The sequence below is a fragment of the Aotus nancymaae genome, unplaced genomic scaffold, assembly GCF_030222135.1.
Source record: "Aotus nancymaae isolate 86718 unplaced genomic scaffold, 86718_ANA_hifiasm-v0.15.2.pri h1tg000108l, whole genome shotgun sequence".
Lineage (NCBI taxonomy): Eukaryota > Metazoa > Chordata > Mammalia > Primates > Aotidae > Aotus > Aotus nancymaae.
Window position 1 is genome coordinate 37,402,251 of NW_026988523.1, and position 10,287 is coordinate 37,412,537.

At 41.3% G+C, this 10,287-nt stretch overlaps 1 protein-coding gene across 3 annotated transcripts; it reads left to right on the top strand.

The window, feature by feature from the left end:
- Positions 1–349: 349 nt before the first annotated feature.
- On the top strand, positions 350–4,403 carry CD1E (CD1e molecule). Of its 3 annotated transcripts, XM_012449741.2 has the most exons (7): positions 350–412; positions 862–926; positions 1,245–1,541; positions 2,165–2,434; positions 2,684–2,962; positions 3,356–3,449; positions 3,580–4,403. In XM_012449741.2, exons 2-7 carry the CDS (start codon positions 869–871, stop codon positions 3,740–3,742), a joined length of 1,161 nt encoding a protein of 386 aa, XP_012305164.1. In that variant the 5' UTR covers positions 350–412; positions 862–868; the 3' UTR covers positions 3,743–4,403. The 3 variants fall into 3 exon arrangements, with proteins under 3 accessions (XP_012305164.1, XP_012305165.1, XP_012305167.1); XM_012449742.2 differs by lacking the exons at positions 350–412; positions 2,165–2,434 and having other exon boundaries at positions 695–926; XM_012449744.2 differs by lacking the exons at positions 350–412; positions 3,580–4,403 and having other exon boundaries at positions 695–926; positions 2,684–2,858; positions 3,356–3,428.
- Positions 4,404–10,287: the final 5,884 nt, after the last annotated feature.

The window sequence follows — 10,287 nt, forward strand, 5'->3', positions numbered from 1 at the left end:
GCCCCCACTCTTTCTTCATGCTCAGGGTGAAGCTGGCCACTGACTTCCAACATGCTCTCTTCATCTGGGTAGGGATGGGGATTCAAGGCCCCTATGTATTCCTCCAGACTCGCCCATAAAACATGGGTGAAATCTACCTGACCTCTAGCTCACCACTTCCAGGTCAAGCTCAGTCATGGACCACTTTAACTAGGACAGTTGGCTTGACTGGGGAAACTGAACAAGAGGGAGCTTTCTTTAGATTATCTGATAATCTGCATTGCCATTGCTTCTCCTTTTTCGACAGCATGGAGAGTTGGATTATGGAGAGTTGCCTGCGGATTATGCAGCTACATCCAGGATGCCAAGTGTCTTCTGATCACGATCAAGAGAAGAGCAAAGCGACACAGGCGGAGGAGAAGATCACAGAGAGGTAGAAATGGGAAACTGGTGGATGGGCCATGAGGCGCTACGGAGTGACTACCATCACTTCTCACAGATTAGATAATCGACAGCCCAAGTATGGATGTGATTTCTCCAAGGCCAAAAGCTACTAAATTTTCTAGCCAGACCACAGACTTTGTTTTAAGCCAGGATCTGTTTTCCAGCGGTTAGTGCAATTAGGTAGGTTGGGAGGATGTAGACAAGGACAGTGAGAAAATCTGGAGCCAGATAGTGGGAGAAACAGGGGAAATGAAAAACCCCGTGGGAGGCTGTGGCAAAGGGAGGCAGTGGGGTTTCTCTGACAGTGAAGTTGGCAGAGAGATTTGTCTGTCTGTGCAGCAAGGGAAGTCAGATGACAGTGCCAGTGCATGTGGAGAGGGGTACTGATATCTGAGTTCTGAGGGCAGGTGTCCTGCCAAGTCATCATTCCTTTAACAGAGCTTCAATGCTGCTCCTACTCCTCCTCTTCGAAGGACTCTGCTGTCCTGGGGAAAATACAGCAGGTAAGAAGAGTACAGGTGGAAAGTTACCTATGGTAGGGCACCAGAGGGCTGAGAGGAAGCTCTGGGGAGGACCTGGGGGAAGGGAGCAGTACTCCTCTAGGATGTTCTTGGAGTATGCCTTTCAGGCTAGTTCCCAGCAGAGAATTCTCGCCCACAGTCTCTGATTTTGGAGAAAAGTAGCTGGCCCCAGAGGAAAAGCATATTGGAGTATGTGCAACCTGCATAACTATCTCTTTTCTCTGGGTTCCTTTTCTTCCTTTGGCATCACTTCTCCCGTCCCTTTACATTATCTCCACTTGTCATTTCTCTCTCTCTCAGCTCCCCAGGCGCTACAATCCTATCGTCTAGCAGCAGAGGAACCCCTGGCCTTCCGCATGCTCCAAACTTCCTCCTTTGCCAACCACAGCTGGGCACACAGTGAGGGCTCAGGATGGCTGGGCGACCTGCAGACTCATGGCTGGGACACTGTCTTGGGCACCATCCGCTTTCTGAAGCCCTGGTCCCATGGAAACTTCAGCCAGCAGGAGCTGAAAAACTTACAGTCACTGCTCCAGTTATACTTCCACGGTTTTATCCGGGTAGTGCAAGCTTATGCTGGTCATTTTCAGTTTGAATGTAAGTTTGTTGCTCTAAGCTGATAATTTGCTTGGGAACATCAACTATTTTCCAAAGCAGAAGATAGTATATAGACTCTGACCATCATTTAACCTTACTAACCTTACTCGTCACTCTCTGGCTCCCACTCCCTCCTCTGCTTCACCCTTCACCACAACCCACGCTCCACCATATACACAAAAGGGCCTGCATGCACATATCTCAACATACCCCTGAATATACCTTCCTGTTCTGGTTCTTTGGAATGATTGTCTCCTCTGGATCTTCTGCCCTTCATTCCTGCCCTCAGACTCAGCCTTTCTCAACCAGTTTCTGCCCTTCTTTCTCCTTGGCCTGAGTGTTCACATGGACTGGCCTAACCAACTTTCACGTGAATTCTTTATGACCAATCTCCTGTCTTCCTGATAGCCTTCCCATCTATCAATTTCCCATTAATTATTTCAAAGTATCGTCATTATCTTCAAATTTTCTTCACACAAATTTTCTTCCCCTTTCCCATTAAGCTCTAGTCTCCATATGATTTCCCAGCAAAATTTTCTTCCCTTGAATCACTTTACTCTTTAAATTGTCTTCCTTCCTTGTGATTCTTTCCATATTGATCTCTCATCTCTGTCCACTCTCAGACCCCTTCGAGATCCAGATATCAGCTGGCTGTAGAATGAATGCCCCACAAATCTTCTTAAATGTGGCATATCAAGGATTAGATTTCCTGAGTCTCCAAGGAATTTCCTGGGAGCCATCTCCAGGAGCAGGGATCCAGGCCCAGAACGTCTGTAAAGAGCTCAATCGCTACCTAGATTTTAAAGAAATACTGCAAAGCCTTCTGAGTCACACCTGTCCTCGATTTCTGGCGGGGCTCATGGAAGCAGGGGAGTCAGAACTGAAACGAAAAGGTGAGCCTAACTCTCCCCTCTTGTTCCTAGTACTATAACTCTCATATTTGAATTTGCCACTCATCATCATTTTGAAAGACATAGTGACAGGCTGGGAGGTGAGATGTGTGGGTTTAGGACTGTTTCTTAGAACAGAGAAAGAAGTGATTATTAAGTCATTCTTAGTATTATTATTAAGGCACCTGAGTCCCTGAGCTCTGGCCCGGGGTATCCTTCAAAATTCCATTTTTCCTGTCTTCTTCTGCCTAGTGAAGCCAGAGGCCTGGCTGTCCCGTGGCCCCAGTGCCAGGCCTGGTCATCTGCTGCTGGTATGCCATGTATCAGGATTCTACCCAAAGTCTGTGTGGGTGATGTGGATGCGGGGTGAGCAGGAGCAGCGGGGCACTCAGCGAGGGGATGTCCTGCCTAATGCTGACGAGACATGGTATCTCCGAGCAACCCTGGATGTGGCGACTGGGGAGGCCGCTGGCCTATCCTGTCGGGTGAAGCACAGCAGTCTAGAGGGCCATGATCTAATCATCCACTGGGGTGAGAAAAAGCTGAAGCTCTGCTGGGAAATAAAGAAAGATAGCCCTGGGGCTTTTGAGTGAGGGGCTGAGGAAATGGGTAGGAATGCTAGGCACAAGAAGGGTAAAACTGGGAGAATCAAAATAAAGAAGGAGAGAGTATGACAGTAGTTAAATTTCAAGAAAATAGAAGTTGGGAATTAAAGATACTAACATAAAAAGGGGGAGGAACTAGTGATTTGATGGGAGAGGGTTGGGAGGAGATCACAGACAAAAGATCAGGAGGAATTGAAATGAGGGCTCTGGAAAACACAGATGAAAACTCTAGGAAGGTCCCACCCTTGTGAAACGAGAACTCTCAGTTTGGTGGAATAGAGTATTTTGGGGTTGATGTTCTCATTCTATCCCTAACTAGGTGGATATTCCATCTTTCTCATCCTGATCTATTTGACGGTGATAGTTACCCTGGTCATAGTGGTTGTACTTGACTCATGGTTTAAAAAACAGAGGTGAGCCTTTCCTTGTTCTTTGTTTTTTCAGCCTCTAATCAATTCATTCTTTTTTCCTCCATCTTTTTTCTTTCTGCCTTTCCCCTTTATTTCCCTTCTTTGAGATTAATATCCTCCTCTTTTTCCACAGTTCAAATAAGAACATTCCCCACACACCCAGCCCTGTCTTTCCCATGGGAGCCAACACCCAGGACACCAAGAATTCAAGACATCAGTTCTGCTTGGCACAAGTATTGTGGATCAAAAACAGGCTCTTGGAGAAGTGGAAGACTCGCATAAATCAACTCTGGTGACGTTTGTTTTACCTTATACATAAAATCCTTGTCTGCATCTTCTTACACATAGTCCATGTCCCATAAGGGAAGCACGCTTTTAAACAGCTTGTACTAGCAAAGATACTGATCCCTTTAAAAATATTTTTTTCCCTGTCTTCCAGTGATATTTTTTTTTCCTGCTTTGGCTACATATCCATCATTGTTGATTTTTCAAAGTATAATCTAGATGTTTCTTTTTTATGGACTCCCAGCATTAACCAATTGAGAGCCCTTCCATACTCCCTAAATTGAACTGATCTTCACAGGCACACTCATCTCTTCCTACTCTGAATAATAGTTATTTGGGCTTTTTTTTTTTTTTTTTTTTTTTTTTTAATCTCAGTTGCTTGAAAGTAGGATTTAGGCATTTGTGTCTGTATTCATGACCAAAAAACTTATCTGAATTCAGGGCCAGCTTCATAAGCATGTGACCTGTGCAGACACATGGAATCGTATGCTCTGAAGGAAACTATGCTAGATTTAATGCTCTGCTGTTGTCATCTTGGAATCTTTAATCATTTTCAAACAAGAGATACTGCATTTTCATTTTTCACTGACCCCACAAATTATATCGCTGATTCTGTCTGAATGTAATATTTCTCAATAAATGCTGACTGAAATAAATTTGTTGTCAGATCAAGTGATGTTGTCTTACTCCATTCCTTCTCTGAGATCTTGGCATCATTTGATGCTGCTCTTATTAAAACTCTTCCTCTCATGTGGAGAAATAGGAACACTTTTACACTGTTAGCGGGAGTGTAAATTAGTTCAACCATTGTGGAAGACAGTGTGGCGATTCCTCAAGGACCTAGAAATAGAAATTTCATTTGACCCAGCAATCCCATTACTGGGTAGATAGCCAAAGGATTATAAATTGTTCTGTTATAAGGACACATGCAAACAAATGTTCATTGCGGCACTGTTTACAATAGCAAAGACCTGGAACCAACCCAAATGCCCATCGATGATAGACTGGACAGGGAAAACGTGGCACATATACATCATGGAATACTATGCAGCCATAAAAAACGATGAGTTTATGTCCTTTGCAGGGACATAGATGAATCTGGAAATCATCATTCTCAGCAAACTGACACAAGAATAGAAAATCAAACACCGCATGTTCTCACTCATAGGTGGGTGTTGAACAATGAGAACACATGGACACAGGGAGGGGAGCATCACACACTGGGGTCTGTGGGGAGGAACTGGGGGAGGGACAGTGGGGGGTGGGGAGTTGGGGAGGGATAACATGGGGAGAAATGCCAAATATAGGCGATGGGGAGGAAGGCAGCAAACCACACTGCCATGTATGTACCTATACAACAATCTTGATGTTCTTCACATGTACCCCAAAACCTAAAATGCAATAAAATATATATATATAAATCTTCTTCTCTCCCTTTACCTCTCACCAGAGGTGAAGGAGGCAGATGAGTGCCTGAGATTCCACAGTGATTAGGATGTCAATGAATCTTCAGGGATATTTAAAAAAATAATAACATAAGGGCTATCTCCTGCCAAAGTGAGGACAGGTTTGAACTGGCATTCCTACTTCCCTGAACCATGTATAGATGTGTATCTTGTGGATGTGCATATTCATGGGAGAAATTCATATTTTGAGCAATTAGAAAGAGCACGTAGGGTTTGAGGCAGAGCTAAGGCGATGAAGCAAACTAGTGATTGGATGCCAGTTAAGCTACATGTTTGTTTTTATTTATTAGCTTGGCTTATTATTATTATTTACAGTTTGTTTTCATAAGGATTCTTACATTTATCTACTTACTTTAGTTGAGATACATTTGATTGAGCCTACTGGAAAGCAGGAAGCTGGTAGAGGTGCAGTGTTTGTATACATGTCCAGTCAACCCCTCCCTTGGATGGAATAATTGAGCAGGTTGTGCAGATTTCTTAGGGGAAGTTATAAACTTCATGCTGGGCATTTTCAAGTAATCAGCAAGGGTCCCATGATTACACATCCGGGCTGCACTCTTACTCATATTCAAGGTATTGAGGCCAGCCTTTTCACTGTTGAGAACCCGTCACCTTCCCTATGGCATATCCAGTCAGTCTACCTAGAGTCAGGTCACTGGAGTCTAGAAAGGAAGGTGGAATTTTAAAGGGGTATTTGGAGCAACAAATGATGAAAAGTCAGGGTTCCATTACATGGTATAACTCTACAGGGGAGGACCTCTGGTAAAATGGAGAGGTTCAAGTAGGAACCTTTCTGTTTCTGGCACAAGGTAAGTGAAAATATATTTCTGATGATAACCGCTTAAATAGATTTCCCCTCATGACTCTAGTGTTTGAGTTTCAGTAATTTTTGAACTCCTGATCTGCCTCAGGATAGTTTCTCTGGTCCCCTGTCCAGTATTTTCTCCACTGCATATTATGCTTCTGTGACACTATTTTTTCTGTCTCTTAATTATGTCAGACTTCTCAGTTCAAGTGTCACACCCTGATTAGCCTAGGCGGAGCACTCCATCTTAGTCATATACTAGTCCAATTTATTTCAAATAATTTAGTTAAAATTACCTTTTTATGTATTCATGGACTTTTTCATCTGAAATGTAAGCACTGTAACATCCTGGATTTTATCTGTCTTGATCACGTCTGTATCTCTGTGCCTAGATTATAGCCTGACATATAGTGGGTGATTTTAAAAAGTTTTGTTGAGTGAAGAAATGGGATTAAACTTTGTCTTGTCGGAAAAGAGTTTACTAGTATCTATCTGATAGGCCATAGATTTGTAGGTACTGATAGGTGTCCAAAGTGCTGTTGTCACTAAAAAAACAGGTAAATCATGGATATTGTGCAAAGATGGTAAAATGGTCACTCTTTAAAGGAAAGAGCCCAATTCTATCTTTCTTTCAAGTCATTACCTTTACAAGTCTGCCAACATCCTAAGATATAGATATAGCTTAGTAAGAAGGGACTCTTACTTTGACTCATTTCATACCCAGGAAGAAGGGAGGAGACCCCAGAGCATTTTATCAGAATTCTCTGTACTATGAGTAGCAACCGCAGTTAACCACAAATACCAGTTTGATTTTTTCTTCTGTTGTACTTTGGTGATCCCCATGGAATCTCTTAGGGACAGATGACTGTTGTCTACAGTGATTTTAAAGAAGCTCTGGGTTCATAAACAAAATACCTTATGCATTCAAAGTCAATTTTTCACAAGGCCCTTTAGTTGAGAAGTGGGCATATATTTGGGTGAGGCACAAGCTTTACCTTTTGGAGACAATAGATCTCGGCTGCCTGCACAAAACATCCCTCTTCCCCATAAATTGACATAAAAGGGTTAAAAAAGAGCCTGAGGACAAAGAATCATATTTAAGAAATGTCAGCTCAACAGGACTTGAAGAGGTTTAAATATCAGTCCATAAAAGTGTCAGGAAAGCTCTGGGTCATCCCTGCAGTTTGGTGAACCTTTGGGCTGGGTAATTTTATTATAAATCCTGGATGTTGGAGTACTTAAGAGCAAAATATGTTGCTAAATTGCCTTCAAGACAGAGGTGTTACCTAGTACTATTGACCACTTCATTCTGGCTGAAACTCTGGGACATGGAACTTATTCTAGAGGACCAGGGTAGTTTTTTTTCCAATAGTTAGGGATACCAATTTCTATTCCTACCAGTTATAAAACCAAGTAGGTAATCTGCTTTGCTGACAGTACACATCTGGAGCTTTCTGCGTTCTGTTGTAAACACAAATACAGTAGGAATGAGAGTAGGTAGTTTTGGAAAAAGTGATGGAGGGAGTATTCTTGGTGGTTGCTAAGTTTCTCCAGAAATAGCGTTAACTGGGGGAGGATGCAGTGGGACTGGTGGAATCAGAATATGCTGTGGTCAAAGCTACAAAGAGTTCAGTAGCCACATACCCTGGATAAACCATGACCTAACACTCTGCTATCTTCTATCTAATGAATGAGGTAAGCTGAGGATATGGAAGACTTAATAAGTGGAGCAACTTACACTGAAACAGGGCTCCAGGCCTCCAAGTGGATCACTTGCAAACGAACAAAGATGTTTAGGCAGTACCTGCTCTGGAGCTTGTGTTCAGAGGAGGAGATACAGTTAAGGGCACATGACTCCTTCTTCAGGTTACCCATAGAAGGTACCTATAGATTTTTGAAACTTAGACTTTACTCTTAAGGAATTAGAACTAGTTCATAATCCTTCCTCATTAACCATCTTCTCATTCTCATTTTCTTATGTAAATGGTTCCATTATCTTACCAGTTTTTCAAGGTCCAAACTTTCTTCTGTTTGCTTTATTATTCTTCCTGAATAGCAAGTTACCAAAGCTTTCTTTACAAGTTCTTTTATGTTCCATTCCCTCTTCCTTGATCCAGATCCAAGTGTGAATACCGCTGCCAAAAATATAATGAAAATTACCAAATCCATTATCAACAATGTGATGATGATTACATATTGAGCATGAGCTCTTATTACAGCAAATAAGAGAAGTATCTGTTTTATGGTTAAAACTAAATGAATAATAAAAATCATTTGAATGGGGCCTGCTGTAGGCCAGGCATTCTTCTCCATACTGTATACATATTAATTATATAATCTTCTTATCAATCCTGAGCATATAATATTATTCCCATTTTATACATGAAGAGACAAAGGTCACATAATTGGTAAGTATGTACACAATTTTGCTCCAAAATCCCTGCTTTAACTACTACATACACATTCATTAAATAACTATTGGAAGCTTGTTATGTGATAAATGTTATTATGGTAATGAAATGCATTAAAAACACATAAATATATTACCCTGTCTTCATGGAACTTACATTGACAGTGGAGGGGCTCGAAGGATAGACAATAAGTAAATAACAATATTATATTAAGGTGATGGCATATTAAGATTAATAACTGCATCAGGGGAAAGGAATCAGAGAGAAATCATTTATTATTTCCAAGTTTGTGGACAGAATGGGCCACTCTGATAAAGCAAGAACAAACAACAAGTCACGCAGTATCTGGGGAAAGAATGTTTCAGGCAAAGGAACTACAAAGAAAAGCAGCATTGGAATGGCTGTTTTCTAAAACCTGTGAGAATTCCAGTGTAGATGGACTGGAGTAAGTGACAGGGAACATAAGAAATGAGGCCAGTGAGTTGGAGTCAGATCACAAAGGGGACTTATAGGCCACCATACAGTGATTAAAAAACATTGCAGGGTTTTAAATGAATGTAAAGTGGTTGTTAGGTAAAAGGAGATGAGTTCTGAGAAGGAGAGAGTAGGTTGTCAGGGCCTAAGGGGAGGAGTCAATGGCAAGATTGTGGTCAATGGGCGCAAAATTTCAGTTACATAAGATAAATAAGTTCTGGAGATCCAGTGTACAGCACAGAACCTATGGCTAACAATGTTGTATTGCATACTTAAAATTTGCTGAGAGAGATATTGTGTTAAGTGTTCTTACCACACGCACAAAACATTACCACTACTAATGATGGGGTGTGAAAAAACTTATGGCTTTGATAGTGGTGATGTGATCATGGGCATGTACTTACCTTTATATTCATTGAGTTGGATACATTAAACATTAACAGCTTTTTACATGTCAATTCTACCTTAATACAGTGGTTAACAAAAGGAGATGAGTTCTTAAACACAAGTGTCACCTGGGTTTGCCATCTGTGGTTACAAAATGGGACATGATTGTATCTATAAGCATATTACAGAGATCCCAATCTGCTTATCTTCACTAGTACAAACTTATTCCCACTAAAAGTATGCCTCACCTGTGCTCACAACCCAGTCTTTCAGCATCAGTTACCAAGTAACACCTGCTTTGTTTATTCCTCTCCAGTTCATGCTTCCTTTTGCCAACTGTCTGCTGTTCTCAGGGTTGCTTGGAACAGCTTCATAAGTGCTGGTACCCATGGCAAGAAGATGATACTTATTCCAAGGGTACCTACCTCCTATTTCTCCAAAGCTTCTGCCCAATCTTCAGATGGCTTTATGGAGGGATGCTCCATATAGAGGCGTGGGGTAGAGCTATGCTTCCATTTTTTGACTCATTTGATACCCAGTTCTAGAAGTTGCTTGGCTTGTGTTGTCTTCTTAATGCCTCTGTGTACAATAACATCAGATTCTGACTCTCACCCATCTCTTGGGGTTCAGTGAAGAATCTCTTAGCAACTTTTCTTTCAGTTTCAGTTGACTGGCCAAATTAGCCAGTTAAGTCATAGCAGTAAATTAAATTACACAGGTGGCAAAGGATTAACATAAGCTACATTTGTTAAAAGACCTAAAAATATTATCAATTTCTGTCACTCTTAATGTAAGCGCCTTGCTTACTACTACATATCATATGTATGTGCCTCAGTGCCGAGATTATACATTTAAAGAAAAGAGAAATTTCATCAAGGGAGGTAGTTGGTTCCATCTCTTCTATCAAGAAAATTTTAGATTACCAACATTCTTCAAATGAAGAACAATGGATCTAATAAAAAATAAAAATATTTAGTTTCAAAGCAAAAGATGTTTGAATGTTATAGTATGTT

Excerpts from the sequence above, each read along its gene's own strand:
- CD1E (XM_012449741.2), top strand. The coding sequence starts at position 869 with ATGCTGCTCCTACTCCTCCTCTTCGAAGGACTCTGCTGTCCTGGGGAA. Across the intron at positions 927-1,244 it reads TCCTGGGGAAAATACAGCAG|CTCCCCAGGCGCTACAATCC; the intron begins GTAAGAAGAGTA and ends TCTCTCTCTCAG. Across the intron at positions 2,963-3,355 it reads TGATCTAATCATCCACTGGG|GTGGATATTCCATCTTTCTC; the intron begins GTGAGAAAAAGC and ends ATCCCTAACTAG.